This window comes from Centroberyx gerrardi, chromosome 4, assembly GCF_048128805.1.
Source record: "Centroberyx gerrardi isolate f3 chromosome 4, fCenGer3.hap1.cur.20231027, whole genome shotgun sequence".
Classification (NCBI taxonomy): Eukaryota; Metazoa; Chordata; class Actinopteri; order Beryciformes; family Berycidae; genus Centroberyx; species Centroberyx gerrardi.
In genome coordinates this window covers 1,766,637-1,784,444 of record NC_136000.1, presented here as the reverse complement: position 1 = coordinate 1,784,444, position 17,808 = coordinate 1,766,637, and the positions used below count along the sequence as shown (strand labels likewise).

Here is a 17,808-nt window from a genome sequence, read left to right as displayed (position 1 = left end):
TTGAATACCGCAATAGTAAGGAATATGTTTTTTCACTTTTTTCAAATTATAAAAATCTGAAAATGCTTTCTGATTATTACTACTGACATTGATGAATTGCTTCAAATATGTTCAAGTATTCAAAATCATTAAAATATTACAGTTTGGGTCGACAGAGGGACAGGGCTCCTACACATTTTTCATTTTAAAATTCCAGACTTTTTCCAAACCACAGTTTCTTGACTGGATTTTAAGATTTCAGTATTTATTTATTTATCAGCTAGGCCATATCACCCTTTGGCTGAACACTATTCTATACTACAACTAATATTACAATCTGTTAAATGACAGTCAAGAATTTTTTTTAGAATTTTTCTAGAAACTTTTCAGAATTTTTCAACAATTTCCAAACATATAAAAGAAGTTTTTAATACTTTTCCAAACTTTCCAGACCTGCGTGTGAATGAGAAAAATAAACCCAGAAATTGTAGCGAACTCTGTCCCCATAATCTGCAAATGCGTGTTCGTATGTAATCTTATCTGGCATGCAAAGATAAGGACATGAACATGGCGTTGCAGTTTGAGTGACATCAAAGGTATTTTAAAGTCCACAGGCATGAATTGATGTCACACCACCATGCAGGAGAAGCTATACTAGTATGCCAAATTATAAATGTTCACAGAATTTATTCAGCTTAGCAGATAAAACTGAATCAAGAACATTTTCTCATGGAGGAAATGTCAAACAACAGTGTTTTTTGGTGTAAAAATGTGACAGTGAGAAATATGGGAGCTGCGGACGAGGCCGTAAAACAACCAGGGATTCATTTTTAAAATAGAATGCAAATAGATCATTTTGCATGTAATGATGTAGCTCTTGTGCCTGTGTCAAACTTTGTATTTTGTATTGATAAGTCACTTTTTTGCACCGTATGCAGCTATTACCTCCCGCTCTACTCTTATCGACTGATGTTTGTTTGCGTGGCGTACGACAATATGACGAGTTAGTGTGTTTTTATTTTAAACCCTGTCTGCACACTGAATTCCCCTTACAGGCCAATTAGGATTTGAATGGAACTGAATTAGAGGACAGAAGGTCAAGGTTCAAACAACGGCATCGCTGCTGGCGCCAAAAAAAAAAACACGTAACTGCAGTTTTGGTGTTTTTCTATTGCTTACTTAAGTTTCCACTATTATATATGATACGATGAAAATAACATTGCAAATATATAATGCAACTGATTATTTTAACATATTAAATAGAAATGTATGAATGAAAAAAATAGAAATGTATGAATGAAAAATGTAAAAAAAAAAAAAAAAAATATATATATATATATATATATATATATATATATATATATACAGTATATGGATTACGGCAAAATTACAGCAATAGAACATGGAGCGAAAGGAAAAAACATTAAGACTGAGATAAAGAAAAACAATTTAAAATATGTGCAATTTGAAAATATACCAAAAATGTGTGTATCTTTTGAGTGCGTTTCATGAACCTTGAGCCCTTGAAACCTTTTAAAACCTCATTGAATTACTTCAAAATTACATGGGCAACTGAGAGAAAATAAATATTGTTTTCTTTTTCCCATATAACAGTCCGACAAAGTTCTGGCAGTGTCAGAAATTTGGGCCGATATTCGTGTTGTATGACTGATGCCACCATGACACTGTTCTGGTGAGCGACCAATGAGAGCACAGTATGAAAGACGGCATAGTAGCACACCAGCTGTATAAAATGTAAACAAATCCAAACACCAACTCCTCTTTGTGGGTTTCTCCAGGTAAAACATCGCATCACCGTCATTACCGCCACGACTTGCTGCTTCACCGACACCATTTTTAAATTCCCCAGGTCGCTGTTGGGGACGCAGCCTCGTTGTTCAACCAATCGCACAATATGACAACGGAACGGCTCCAATTCATACAGTCTGACAGGCCGATAATCAAGACTCCCCCTTAAATGAGATACCGAAGTAGATTTTCACACCAGTACTTTTACTTCTCCTTAAGTAAAAAATCAGAAAAGTAACAATACTTCTACTTGAGTAGGACAATCTAGTACTCTTTACACCGCTGATGATTTTATTTCTTATTTACTTTACCGGCTGTCAAAAGCAAGATGGGTTTAAAACGTGTGGTCCGGTCTGTGTGCAGAGGAACCGGTTTGTCTGAGAGCAGGAAGTCAACAGCAGTGAACTCACCCTGCAGCAAACAGCTGGTTCACATGTGAGTGGATCTGTGAGAAAAATAAGAAAAAAGACTTTCAATGATTGTAGAATGCATTAATTTACAATCCAAAAATAATGAAACTTGGTGCAATAACTCACCTGTATGTGTCCTACTGAAAAAATGACTTTGTTGAACGCTGTCTGTTTGTAATGATGAACAGACAGCAGATATTCACCTTAAAAAGCCTGAACCAACTCAGGCTCTTAACCAAAGAAAATCCAAAGAGCGTTCAGCTGTAAAGATGCAGCTTAACACTAATTCACTCAGTGATTAATTGCATGAATTATTAAAAAATTTCAACTCTCAATAACCACTACATTTTTCAAAATCAGCCCAATCTTTCCACTCACTGGGTGATGCACAGTGCCGGTCCTGTTTTCTAATAATTGTAAAACATTACGAAGACTTCAATGCTAAGGCTGTAAAGATTTAAAGAATTACTGTGACTTTTTGGGAGTTTGACCCATTGATCTCCTCACCTAATATGTGATGAGAGGGTTGGCACCAAAATCATCTCTGTGTCTCTGTTAGCTCGCTCTGTCTGCAGTGCATGCTAACACTTTAGCATACAGTATGCTAAGTAATTGTAGGCGATTAGCATTATCCAAAATATGAAGATAAACCAAAGTTGGTATATTCTGTGGCCTGTAGATTCATAGAATCACAATCTTCACCTTTATGAAGCAGCAGCGTAAAAAACGTTTCTGTCTAACTTCACTCACTTCCTGTGTGAACAAAAAAACATTAACACTTGAAGTCTCGCAGGATTGAAAGTGTTTCCTTTTGTCAAATTTCATGTCTATTTTACCAATCACCTAATCAAGCCTAGGTGCATCATTAATATGAACTAACCATCAGCCTTAGAGCTGCTACAAGTTATTTTTTGGAAAATGCAAGTCGCCTACCATTACTTAACATGCTGTATGCTAAAGTGAGCTATCTAGCAGAGACACAGAGATGATTTAAATTCTCTCAACACATATTGACTAAGGTGACAAACGGGCCAAACTGTAGTCCTTAAATCAACAGACACACTGAACCCCTCGATTTACACCAGAAAATCTGATACACACTTCCTCTACATTGCAAAAATCTCCATCATAAGTCATTTAGTCTTACTGAGTTCTAAAATTGTAATTGTGTTAAAACAAGTGAAGAAATCTACCAGTGGGGTTTGATAATTTCACTTGTTTCCAATGCCAATCAACTGGTTTCAAGAATTTAGTAGAATCAAGAGTCATTTTCTTGACAGCAGTGCAGTGATCTGCCTTATTCTGACTGGTTTCAATAGACTGACACTCTGTTCTAGAAAACTCCTGAAACAAGTGAAGCTGCATTGGAAACAAGTGGAGTTATCTCTCCTCACTGCAGATCTGTTGAAAAATAAGATTTGAAGGCTGAATACTAAATGAGTACTAAATGTTAAGATGGACGTTTTTCGCAGTGTACGCCAGTAAGTATATTCACATTGAACAGGAGTATGAAGCGAGATGAACATGAAGCATTCATATTTAATGTGAGAGCACCAAGAAGAGCAAAATACATCTCAACGTTTCCTTTTGGACAATTTAGAAAAGATGACATGATGTTGTGCAGGATGTGCTGAGGAGTTACAGAGCTAATGCGTGGATGGCTGATCTACACGCCTGCACAAACAAACATCCAGAGACTTTTGATACAGTACATCACAGTACAGTAATACCGGCTGAAGCAGAACGCAGCTTAGGTTCAACTGAAGAGTTTTGTTCCAAAGTGCATATCCAAAGTGTGAAAAACTACAAAATTATTGAAAATAGAAAATTAAAACATTACATGATCATTTTACAGACACAGGAAAATGTGTTCCATCTATTGTCAGCATGCTGTATCTTTGACCCTTTGATAGCGTGATTAGGAATTGAAGCTTATTCTGCTGTTGAACTCATTTTAAAGGAAAACTCCCTCTGATCCTCGTCACTGTTAGACCTCATCAGTCTGTGATGTTCAGTTCATTCCATTTAGTGATGAAGTGTCATTTACTTTTTTGGTGAACCCACTTTCCCTCGACCTGCCTCGTCTACCTCTACTGAAGTTTATATGCAAGTTCAATCAGGAAGACCTAAAACCACCAACCTCTCTAGTTTCATTCATGCTTTCTCTTTACCCAATCAGAGTTGGCGAACACTTTCCCTCTTTTTTCAGAAAACCAATCAGTTAGCCGTCACTTCCCTCTCTTTTCAGAGAGCCAATCATCTCAGTGATTGGCAGTATAAACATGTCACCTACTATGCTATTGTGCTACTCATATTACTATGCTGTACGCTGCTGTCATTCCTGTCGCTGTGCTTACCTTCACCCCTCCTCCACCCCCCCACCAACATCAAGGCTCCAGAGGGATTCCCCGGGGGGGCGGAGCTTCCTAGTTCCCCAGGGGGGCGGGGCTTACTGGTTTCCCAGGGGGGCGGGGCTGCCTAATTCCTAAATCCATCCACGGATGTACTCCTAACTTCATGAATGGGAGGAGTTTCTACGTGAAGCCTAAGCCAAATTTTCCAACATGTTTCGCTTCTGAATAAAGTTTTCATGTGAGCATTCAACCAAGTCTCTCCTGACTGAACTTCAGTTAGCGATTTTCTACATTTCCCAGAATGCCTTTCGACAACACCCAGGGAAGGGGCCTGAACTTGTTGCATTCAGCTGTGGGTTTTAGAGAGTTAACGATAGCAAAGTGAGAGTTTTTCCAGTCTAGAAAAAGTGAGTCTCTCCTTCCTCAAACCCCAACCTGTCTTCATGCCGCATTGCATTCTGGTCTATTTCCTGCTACTGTGGGTGGAGAAATTGGTATCAAACTCCATCGTAGCTGCTGGAAATCTACGTCTACGATTGGCCAATTATCCACAAAGAAGAAAAATACACCAAACTACTAAATGGACCGAGGAATGAAAGGTTCATCACTAACAGCTGATTTTAACAGAGTTGCAGTTTTAGGTGGAGTTTTCCTTTAAGTCAGCTAAATGGCTAAAACATTATAAAAGATATTAGAGGTTGAAGTTGCAGTAATGATTTTTGTCCAAACTGGATATATAGCATTTTGGAATAGAACTCTTCAATTAGAAGCACATCAGAGTAGAATCCTGTCCTGTCAATCACGCTAAGCCCAACAATCAATGAACCAATCAGATTTAACTATCGAACATCTTCTTCCTATCAGACTTGTCTTCAATGTTCTTACGCCAGTCTCCCACGTCACGCAGCTGCTTGTCCTGCAAACACACAGAATATTTCATTTAGGTTAGTTATTGTAAATTATTAAATTATAAACGCAAAGATGCTCAAGTCCCAAGTCAAGTCTCAAGTCTAAATGTAGATTACCAAATCAAGTCCAAGTCATTAATTTTAAGTCTCAAGTCTAAATGTAGAACAGCAAGTCAAGTCAGAACAAGTCAAGAGTCCAGTATCAATTTAATATCTTAAAGAAAACTAAATATCTAGGACTTTTCAATGCAATATGGTTTTAATAGGATAAAAACTTGGTAAGAGCATCATGAGTTTGATTTCTATAATCAGTTTCAACTTCAATAAATTCAATCATTCCATACAAATTCAGAAAACAGAATTTAAATTCAGTCGTCCGCTGGAACAAATCTCATCACTTTCAATCTAAGTCATTTACACAAACACAAGATCTCAAGTCAAGACTTTAGAAACCTTTTCAAGTCATCAAAGTACAAGTCAGAGTCAAGTCCCAAGTCACCAGAACCCAAGTCAAGTCAAGTCTCAAGTCTTCTCTTCATGCATCAAGTCAAGTCTCAAGCAGTTAAAATTGTGACTCGAGTCCAAGTCATGTGACTCGAGTCCCCACCTTATTACTATTTTGGCTGGTAAAAGTTATTATTGTCAGGTTTACGAGCGCTTGGCAGATAAGCCAAGAAGTTAATTTCAGACTCTGCATCTCACCTCCACCAAGACGACAAACAAGAACGCAGCTGAGAGAAACAAGACAGAGGAACAGTAAGGCGTTGAGATTGAAGACTAGATGGACCAGGTGGGAACTCACCTCCTCCTTCACCTCCTTCTTCACTTGCTTCAGGTTGGACCTCAGGTCCATGTTGACCGTGTGCTTGGAGCCCAGCAGAGCTTTGAGCATGGCGTCAGCGGACATACGCACTTTCTTCAGCTTCGGTCTCTTGAACTTTCCCCTCAGATCAATAATCTTGATGTTGAGGTCTCTGACCTTTTGGTGAATTTGGGGCAGAAAGAACAATAATAGAATCAGAAGTCATGAAAGACCAGTGAGATCTTGTCTAGTCAACTTCTCAAACAGGGAAAAAACATTATTTGTCCATCGGCCACAGAGGCTGCTGGTTCACCTCATGATTTATCAGCCACTAATACTATATTTTAATAGATCTGGACCTCCAAATGATGGCTGGTTACCTTGAAAGAGGCTGATATTCTAGACAAAATCCTCAAGAAAAACAAACTGCTGCTCCCTCGCCTTATAACCAAGGTGTTAACAGCCCGTCCATACGGGGATTTCAATGGTTTTTCTGTACCAATACAGAAGAAACAGAGAGTAGCTTTTCTATTGTAGACAAGATTAACCCGAGAAATTTCCCAGCATGCAGTGGGTGGCTGGTGGTTGCTGGTTCCCAGCTGTGTCTCACCTCATTCACCACCATGTTGAGTTTGAACTCGATGGAGTAGCGCTCCTCCTCCCCATCATCAATCTGCTGATGCAGCTTTTTGCAAAGTTCCTGAAGAGAAAACAATAGTTTTGTTGATTGATGCAGACGGGAAAATATGATGTAATGATGCTTCCTCTGTGTCAGGATGAGAAATCACATTGCATGCATGATACTTGATACTATAATCAATATATCAGTCCATTATGCAATCCTTACAAAATGTGAGGTCTTCCCTCAATTGTTGAACTTGGAGAGTCGATCCCCTTTTAGAAGAATTTTTTTTATTGTCTATATGTAGACTGATATGTATAGTCTGTCTATATGTACCTATACACTGATATGTGTATAGGTACATATAGACAGTACTGCTGTGTTATAAATCAATCAATCAAACTTTATTTAAATAGCACATTTCACGCATAGCAATGCAATGCAACGCGCTTTACTGAGAATCAAAGAATTGAAATTAAAATATATAGATAAATAATCAGAAGAAAAAGAACAAATAGTACAAATGTTTAGGCAGTACAGTTATTGATCTATCCCCCCTTTAGACCCTTTTCACACCTCAATGGAAGACACACCTTGAGTATGTTCGTCCTCATTTCAATATCTACCAGATTTTTCAACAAAACACGTTCTTTAGGTGGGCCGGTGTTTTATTAGAGAGGACAAAGCTTGAGAGGCTACAAGCTCCTGACCTCATGACTACGCAGGTAAACAATCTCTTGTCTGGTTACCTAACGTTTGTTAATAACGGTACCAGTTTATGCAGGTGGAAGGTAATGTAGCTAGTATTGTTCATTCTCTTTCAGTCATATATTAGCGTTATATCATTTAACTTAAATTTTTTTGCACGACTAACGTTAATACTGTTTTGTACAGCATCCATTGTTGTGACGACGTCCGTTACCGTAGAACCTGGAAGTGTGAAAAGGCTCTACAGAGTCCAGCGATGACGGTTTTTTGTAGGCCAACCCGGAAGTTCGCTGCGGCCCCACTATAAATTCAGTGTGTTTTGTGTGACTGATGCCAAAAATAAGCTCTGTGGTTAACGGTGGCCTGTATCTCAACCTGACATGAAATGAACACGACTTGTTAACACCAAATTACGCGTTGGTGGCACGTAACCCTAACCCTAACCACTAACCCTAACCACTAACCCTAACACTAACCCTAACCCTAACCCATTTAACCATGACCAAAGCCTTTCCCTAACCCTAACCATAAGGTTATGTGTAGCTGCCTGAGCATAACCTTAACCCAAACCATAACCAAGTTGTTTTACTTGCCTAAACTTAACTGTTAGCCAACCTTTGGAACGTATTTCAATTTGTGGTGGAGAAACGTTATTTTCACATAATACGTGTCCACAGCACGTAAAGCAGCGCTTCAGAGTTCAGGTTCATTTCAGTTTGTGTGAGATCATGTTGTGTATCTTGTCATCTTGTCAAATAATTTGGACTTCTTTCATTAATTTTAAAGCATAATTGTAATCCATTTTAGTAAAAAGCTATCGCTAGGCTAACCTGTGAAAAAATGAACTACAGCAGGTTGCATTCCTCCGTCACGAACACTCAGAGCTTCAGCTTCAGTCAAGCTAGCACGCTAGCAAATTCAAAAACCTACAATTTGAAAAACTACAATTGGAAAAACCTATCAATCGATAAATCTACAATCTAAATTCAAAATAGTTTTACAGTTCAGAGGCTTTAAGGCGGACTATTCTGCGTAATGACGTGTTATTGTGCGACAAACCCATTGTAGTTAAATTTCTAAGACAGTTAGCCATTTGTTAGCAACTTACTTTATTAGGGCGCATAAAACCTTCAAAACTCACGAAAGGGATGTAATGGTTTGTTTTATCTCACAGAATGAAACATGAAAACTTTCTTAAGCTCGTCTTAACCACAGACCTTATTTTCAGGCTTTTAACCAAAACCACATTCAAATCCTAGTCACTTTTCAGCCGAGGGAACCCACGGCTCAAAACTGCCAACTCACTTCCGGGTTTTAGGACTCAGAACTGGACCGCTCCATACGGACTCCAGTTTTCCTCCAGCTGAACATTTTCTCTCACCATGAGTTCGTCCTTGGAGAACGGCAGCTCCAGAGGAGGACATTTATCCGCCAGATACTTCTCTCTCTCCCCGACCTTTACGACCGACTCAGCATCCAGTAAATCCTTTGCAACGCCCAGCATGCAACTCTGCAAAACACAAAGCGTCACTTTAGTTATTAGGCAACAAAAGTTTATTTCTACGGCACATTTCGTACACAAAGGCAATTCAAAGTGCTTTACGCAAGAAATATAAGACATTAGACAGAAAATACAGGATATAAAAATAAAAAAAGAGATAAAGTGTATAAGAAGAGAGAATAAAGAATTAAAATGCATAAAAAGATCAAATTGCATTAGGAGATGTGAGCACTTTTAAACGCCACGAGGGAAAAACATCACGACAGATACGGTGAGATAAAACTCAGGATTCAGCGGGGAAACGCAGCAGGGAATAAGCACTCAACAAATATGAAAATAAGAAAGAAAAGATAGCAGAAATGAAACAATAAAAGCAAAGTAAAATATAAAAAACTGTGGGCTTATATTAACATGCTGCTGACAATTTCAACACGTTAAGTAGCCTGTAGAAGTAGGAAAGTATGCAAATTAATTGCTCACATTTTCGGATTTACTTGCCACTGTTATTTACAGATGTTACTAACAGTCTCTATTGCTCTCTTATATGAATTATTGAATACGAAACATGTTGTATGTAGGTATAAGTAGATTTTTATATATATATATATATATATATATATATATATATATATATACATATATATATATATATATATATAAGTAAATAGATATATAAGTAAATAGAGAAATATATATAGATATAACTATGCATAAACAAACATTTGCTATACATATATATAAAAGTATGTATAAACACATTTGCTGTAGCATATATGTATAATTGTATAAACACAGTGTTACAGTGTTATAAAATATAAGAATAGTAATATGTACATGGTATGAAACAGAGGAGATGCTATAAAAATGTAAATGTGAATATAACAGTGTGTGAAAGTGAGGAAGCAGAAATGTTAAGATATATTTATTCCTTACTTTCAGGTTGTGCTTGCGGCTCGAAGACATTCTTTTGCTGCAGACACAAACAGATAATTCAGATTAAAGGCAGAATAAAATTAAAGGCAGAAGATGGCACATGAAGTAAACTGTGTACTTACTCAGTGGCCATCTTGGCGGCTGGATCCCCACGCTTCCTTCCTGGTGAGGGGACAGAAACAGCAAACATCACATAATAATTAATATACTGCAATAGAAAAATGTGACAATACGTATCGCGGGGCTGAAAAAATTAATCGTGATATTAACTCCATGTTATTCTGCTGTAATAATCACAAATGAGACGCTTGACCATCACAATTTGAGAAGCTCTCCATCCAAACGAAAACATCCTGCTGCAACATGATCTCATTAAAGAGTCGTGAAATGAGCACAAACTCTCAGACGCAGATTTATGCGCTGTGGACACGAATTATGTGAAAATCACGTTCCTCCACCATGAACTGGATTCTGGGACAAAAACACAAACTGGACACGACATTTTCAGCTAAAGGTCGGCTAACGGTTCAGTTTAGGCAACTGAAACAACTTGGTTAAGGTTTGGAAAGGGCTTAAATAAGAAAAACCTTCGTTAAAAATTTAAATTTGACTCATCCGCCCCCCCCCCAACACCCGACCACAACACCGTTATTTTCCACTGAGCTGCTTCAATATGACACTACTGCATGTTTATGATCGTGTTTCCTTCACTCCTTTACTCCTTAGCACTTTACGTGCCACCAACACGTAATTTGGTGTTAACAAGTCGTGCTCATTTCAGGTATTTGTGTGAGATCAGGTTGTCCTGCTCTCACTGGGAATCTGACATGAGTACAGATGGGCGAGTCCTTCTCTCAACCTGCTGAACTCTGCTGGGAAATCCATCAGGAGGAACAACTGATGAAACGGTCCGTGTGTCTTCAGGCTCTGCAGCAGGAGCAGGACCGTTTCAGCTGGTTTCTCTAGCTCATGTTCGGGGTTCAGTGTCTTGCTAAAGGACAAGTTTGCCATTTGGTGGAATAATATCTGCCATTTGCTTAATGCTTTACTCCAAATCGCCTTACAGAACCACGACTGCAAACATTTCCAGCCTGGGTGGCCACAGTGGGAATTGAACCCCCAACCCTGGCAGTGTTAGTGCCTCGCTCTACAGAAGCAACGGACAACACAGACTCAAAAGATCTCCTGAAATATGAAAGTCAATCATGTTCAGATCAGGTTCCTCCTCCAGTAAAGGATTCTGGTCCAACAGCAGGAATTGGACCGGACATTTTCCGGTTAGCTAACGGTTAGCTATCCCAAATGAAACGTCACTCCCAGTAGGAAACTGGGAATGTCTGTTTCTAGTCGTGTCTCCTCACCTCATCCTGTCCTGCTGGGGAAACTTTTCTCTCACTTCTCGTACACGGAGCTTGTTATTTGCCTTTTAAGACATCGTGCTCATCGTTTCTAACCCTAACTCTAACATGAAAACATTACTAGACATTCAGTAGATATTATAACATCGGAACACTTCGAGGAATTCGACAGCTATGAGACGTCTCATAAAAAGATTAGTAAGGTTTGTTAAATAAGTCTTTTCTAGTCAGTTGCTGTTTCAGATGCATTTTGAAGGCAGATTTATTTTTTATTCCTGCGATTTGGGCAGGTAAGGGATTTGTTGTCTGTAACTGTCCTGTAAATAACGCTGCGTCCATTCTTTCCATCTACAACTACAACATTATTATAAAGAGCAATATCAGTTTTGATATTGATTATTGGTATTATCTTTTAAATCACTAAATAAAACCTATTTTTATAGACTTGCATTTACTCTCATAGTGTCTTACTCTCTGTTCTTACATTTTATCTTATGGTGCGTCTTTATTCTTATTTTATTTTATGGTATGTTAATCCTGAATCCCGCATTTCTCTCACTTTTCATGACGGAGTTCCATATTTACATTTTAAGACTTTGTGCTCATTTCACAAAATTTCATGAAACCAGACTGGAATTGAACCCCCAACCCCGGCAGTGTTAGTGCCTTGCCAGGACCGCAACAGGACGGATGGGTTAAGACACACACTGACTGTCGTGGGAATCAAACCTGTGTGCTTTCCATTACAGGACGGTCTCTCTAAGCCCCAGCAACAGTCGGCACAGTCTCTCCCTGTATTAAACTGCCAGATATCTATAACAGACTTGTAATATGTTGGAGCGTGTCACCGCAGCGGATTAAAGCTCTATTCCTGGAGCCACAGCTGTTCCTCATCCTTCCCAACGTCTTCATTATGGAAAAAAAAAAAGACTGCAGGCTCGTCTTGAGAGAAAAGACGACTGACAAACCCTGCAGGCATCTTAAACACATAGCTGAGCGAGGAACAAATGGCCGTCATCTGTAAAACTAGCAGGGAGGCTGACAATGTATTTTGAGACACTGGAACTTGACTTGACGAGTTGTTTCTCTGGAGATGGAATATTATCTGCGGTCTAAATTTGGGGTCTGATTTTGTCTTAAGAGTCGGTGTTATGGCCGGCTCGTCTCTGAAAGGTTCGCGGTAACCCGACACCGGCGGCCGGGCGGCCTCGCCGTCCGGAACATCCCACAGACGAACAAGACGTTAGAGCATATCGCAAAAATAAACTGCTGACCTCAGATGCACGTACGCTTCCACAGAGGTGCAAACCCCAACCAAGAGACAGTAAAATAAACATTAAAATATATAGCAGAAAGGCTATAGCCTGCTTTCTAAGAAAACAAACTTAATGTTAAGGGATTCAAATTGTTCAGAGCCAAACAAAAAGCAGAAAAACAAAAAGTGTCTGCCAAACAAGAAGACTTTCTGATAGCATATGTTCATCTGTTACTGTGGTGAAACCTCCTCCACTGTGGGGAAATTTCCTATGAAAGATGAATGTAAAAATAAAAATAAAGTTGTCGTGGCTTTACTGAACACTGACGAACTTCCAGACGCTTGGAGAGTAAACTGAAGCGTGAAGTCAGGAGAGAAAACGGAGGTCAGCGGCCGTGACGAGACGCAGCAGATTAGACAAAGTTTTCATCTGAAGCCTCGGCGCTGACAGGAGGATAAACACCGACGGATCGGTTTCAGATTCATGGCTTGTAGCGGTGTTGGCTTTCAGCGAGCCACATCACCAGTCCATTCATCACCGCTTTACTGCCGAGCCGGACAAGCCGCTTCTAACCGGCAAAAACTACAAAACTACTCCTGTAAACTGGAAAAACCTCAGAGAACCGTTCAGGACACACGCAGGGATAAGGAGAGGAATCTAGACAGCAATGCAATATGTAACAGAAGGTAAGAAAAACCGTTTCCACATCTTGATTTGTATTTTGAATTTCATGTTATATAATACTAAAAGAATATTCATATAATCTAACAGCAGCTGACTCCAATACAAGAACTCTGCGGCTTCCCGGAAAACGGCAAACCCCGACAAACGTTTTCGTCTTTTACACTCACTGGAAACCGATCGGACTCTTTTAAAAGCCGTCAGTCAACGGCCAGCAGCCAATCACCAACTTGATCTCTCAACTTGATCTCATGACCGCATGAACACGCATCACACTGCAAAAATCGCCATCTTAGTCTATGAGTCCTAAAATCTTAATTTTAGGACCTAAGTGAAGAAATCTGCCAGTGGGGTTACATAATTTCTCTTGTTTTCAATGCAAATCAACTTGTTCAAGATATTGACACTCATTTCTAGAAAATTCCCAAAACAAGTGAAACTTGTTTTAAGAAAAATAAGATTTGAAGGCTGAATATGAGACTAAATGTCGTTAAGATGGACGTTTTTCGCAGTGCAAATATTCTACAAAAGCTCTGATAGCCAAACACTTGTACAGGATTACTTCAACTTTAAACTTAAACCCCCCTCTATAAGCCCTCTTCTAAAATCTTTCACTGACAGAGAGGAGATAATTTAATTTCCACAAAGCAAACAGCCAACTAACACTGTAACCATGCAGAGAGCGGACACACCAAGCAGCAAAACGTTACATAAACAACTCCAGTTTTAGTCTCGACTTCATACACAGAACAAAAAGCAGTGGAGAGACTCGTTCCCTACCTGACAGGAGAGTAGTGAGCTTGTTAAAGTCAGAGAGAGACGGACTGAGCTGCAGGCAGTCCAAGTGTTAAGAAGGTATATATTGCATTCTGCAATAGCTCTAAATCCTTCACTTTCTCTTTATGGAAGTGGATTACTACTCAAACCAATGAGCTGGCAAGGTCATGAAATACAGTACAGTGTCATCTGCCCCCTTCCTCAGTGCGCCTCATTATAAATAACCCGCCCTTCAAGACTGTCATCCTTATTATCTTGTGCCATCAGGCTTCGGATATGGACAATACAGAAAAGCAATGAACCAGAGGCTTTTAGTAGCGTCAGTTAGCAGATTAGAGAGTGAAATCATTTACAGATTTGATATTTTGTGGTAAAACACTTAACCCCTCGCACCCTGAGTTTCCCCTTAGTTTTCCTCTTAAATAGCTTTAACGTTAGAATTTTTTTTTTTCCATACTGTATGACAATATCATATCCATATTCTGTATCTGTTCGTTCCAACCATACACTGTAAAAAAAAAAGAGGTTCCAACGTTTCACTGAAGCTACAGCTGCTGATATTGAGTGAAATATTCAGTCCCAATAAGCCATTTTTTCTTTATGGCTGCACCATTACATCAAATGAAAAAAATCGATCTTCTATCAAGTATCTATCTTGTGCATCATTTTCTGCACATTTCCCTGTAATCCTGCCTGGCATGTTTGGTATCTTTGGAAACCTTGGCATCTTTACAAGAATTTAAAATAAAGCTCTGTGGGTTTGAACAAAGCTCGGCCACACAACACGTGATGATGGACCCCCCGGTGGGAGGGTGGGGGGGGGGAAGAGGCTTTAAACTGTCCCTATCTTTGAGGTGTTCGCTGATATTTGAGGTGTGAGATTCCTCCGGTGTCGACGTCTGATGAAAAACTGGGAACAGTTTCTAAGTGACGCCATTTCTCTGAAAGATACAGCAAAGACAAAATAATAGACTGACTTTATTCTCATAACTAACCCTAACCTCATAATTATTCAAAATGCAAGCCAGTTTTGAGGAATAAATTAGGTAATTTTCATCAAAATACAGAGTGATACAATTTTCAGTGTTGTGGTTTCACATGCTGCTCATTTAGGGTCTAAAATCATGCAGTTGCTCTGAGGTTAAAGATCAAATAGTTTTAATCAGATGGACTTAATTGTATATAGTCCTCCACATTTTAGGTAGCAATAGCATTTGGGTAAATAAATGCTATTGAATGATTAAATTAAATCAAGTACTCAAATTTAGTGTGTTAAAAAATAAAAAGCAATATGTTTGACCATGAATTGTTAAAGGCAACCAACACTTCACATCATATTTTCAGGTGCTCTTCCAACCAGAAAACAAGTTCTTTATATTTCAATATATCTGTATATATCTAAATTTATCTGTATATAGACTCAGCTATACACTGTATGACTATATGTCACTGCGTGTTCAATACATTCCAGCAGTTATTTAGTGAGGAATTGTTGCAATTAAATTGTTTTGGTGAACCCACTTTCTCTCAACCTGCCTCGTCTACTTCTACCTCAGTTAGGAATTTCCTACATTTCCCAGAATGCCTTTCAACCACCTCCAGAGAAGAGGCCTGAACTTGTTGCTTTCAGCTGTGGGTTTTACATTTAGGTGGAGAGAGATAGTGAAAGTGTAGTGAGAGTTTTTCCAGTCTAGAAACTGGTCTCTCTCCTCTTCTACGATGGATTTCTCCCTGTATGATTGTTGAACGTCTCTCGGTGCAAAATGGCGGCTCTAGAAAGAAGCCCTCGCTCTTTGATTCTGAGGGACTGACACCAAAACCTGACGTTTACCGCTGATGTTTTACATCCTGAAACATTTTCTCATATCAAACTCCACTGTAGCTGCTGGAAACATCTGGAGGTGACGTCACCTCTACTACTGAATGGAGCCAGGAATGCAAAGTACATCACCAGTAGCTGTTTTTAACAGTGGTAAAGTGATTTTGGGGATTTTTTCCTTTAAGTAATGACTGGTTGAAGACATTTAAAGTAGGGTTAGAGGGATATATAGTTTTGTTTTTTTGTTTTTCCCACAGCGCAGCCGAGGGCATCAGGAGCCAAATTCAGGTCAGGCGGTCAGTCAGACGTCAGTCGCTTCGTCAGACGGCCTCTAGAGGGCGTCTTTGACTAAGAGTTGCCTCTCGTCTAAAAGCTAAACGCCACATTGAGTCCCACACAGTGAGACACACTCTGCCGATTTACAGACATCCACGTCTTCTGCTGCCCTACAAACTTTAACGGCAGGTAACGTTATCACCTGGGGTGTTTCAAGTGACGTTAGTGGAATTCAACACACGCGCCGTGGGCCTGTACAGGATCTGTACTTGTTTTAATATTTGGAGCTGATATTGTCTGTTTATTAAAATGGGATCTGGTCCAGCTTGATCTGATGGATATGATGCAGTTTGATTGATTGCCTATTTATTGCAGAATTGATCAATACTACACTGGTTGTGAAGCCCTTAACCTGAACTGACTCTAATGCAACATTTTCAGTATGCATGAATATGTTTAATTATTGTTATTACACTTCCAATTTTAGGGATTTTTTTGGCATGAACATGGTCAACTTTAAAGTTGTTGAATATCGACTCAAAATATCAGCAGCTTCAATCAAAAATATCGGCATCAGTTCTGGACTTGAAAACCGATATCGGTCGAACTCTAATTTGAAGGTTTGAGGTTTGATACCCGAGACTCTTGTTTATGTGTTGATATTTCTCTGGTCATGTAGTTCAGACGGCGCGGGATTAATTTAGAGCGGCGTGTACTTCACACCTCCGTTCACAGGAATACACTCGCAATGTTGAATCGTTGGAAGAATATCTAAAAATAATATATCAAGAGTTATGTTTATAAATTATGGTGTGTTAAGAAATGGTGATGACAAATTATACATGACTGCTGTATGTTTATGCGTCCAAACACATTTCATATTTTAACATGGGAACATTTCTACCTGCTCTTCCAATATGGATGGAAATGCATTTACTTTCTCACTCTCTGTACTTTAACCTCAGAGTCTCAGTGTGATGCAAACACAGAAGAATCCAGAACAAAACATGAAAAATATGGGTATCACTATGTATTATGATGCATTCCAGTTTATTAACCTGTGCATTATTGTGGCAGACTATTGCAAATACACAATGCAATACAGTGTTAGTACTTAATGAAGCTTTCCCCAGTACATAATGTACTATGTACTTACAAGAATGGAACAATGTAGTATAAGTACAAAGTACCAACACAGTAATATTGTGTATAGTTATTATATGTTTTCATAGGTTAATACTCTAGTAAATTTACTGGATTGAGGCCAAATACCAATCCAAATGCTGTCTGAACGTAGTATATCGTTAAAACAATTATCTGTCATGACCAATCAAATATCCTCCTGAAGGAAGTCCATTTTGTCAAATCCAAAACATTATTATCATCATTTCATCAAACAGTGAAAGAACTTGAACTCACGATGTGCTGTTACAGGCCGGTCGCTGGGGAGAACAGCGTCAGCTAAATGCCTGAAATGTAAATGTGAAACTATAAGACCGTAAATGGCTTTTTAATGAAGTGAAAACAAACAGAACAGAACAGAGGAAGTCAATATTCACCGTTCATCATGGTGGATTCATTCATGAAGCTGATCGGTTTGATGATGACAGACGCT

The 17,808-nt window shown here is 39.0% G+C and overlaps 1 protein-coding gene and 1 long non-coding RNA gene across 3 annotated transcripts in view; both read right to left on the bottom strand.

The window, feature by feature from the left end:
• Positions 1–3,723: 3,723 nt before the first annotated feature.
• On the bottom strand, positions 3,724–14,146 carry LOC139919286 (troponin I, fast skeletal muscle-like). Its single transcript, XM_071908978.2, has 7 exons — positions 14,102–14,146; positions 10,149–10,188; positions 10,027–10,063; positions 8,974–9,102; positions 6,873–6,962; positions 6,263–6,439; positions 3,724–5,468 (listed from the first exon to the last, which is right to left on the bottom strand). Exons 2-7 carry the CDS (start codon positions 10,157–10,159, stop codon positions 5,388–5,390), a joined length of 525 nt encoding a protein of 174 aa, XP_071765079.1. The 5' UTR covers positions 10,160–10,188; positions 14,102–14,146; the 3' UTR covers positions 3,724–5,387.
• LOC139919289 (uncharacterized) overlaps positions 3,724–17,808 on the bottom strand; it is an 85,620-nt gene continuing 71,535 nt past the window's right edge. The window contains exons 1-2 of one of the 2 annotated variants that reach the window (XR_013504341.1): positions 15,992–16,009; positions 3,724–5,076 (exon numbers count right to left, since the gene is read on the bottom strand). This is a non-coding gene — a long non-coding RNA (uncharacterized LOC139919289). Of the gene's footprint in view, positions 5,077–15,991; positions 16,010–17,808 lie in introns of those variants that run through there. The other variant, XR_011784992.2, reaches the window with a different exon arrangement.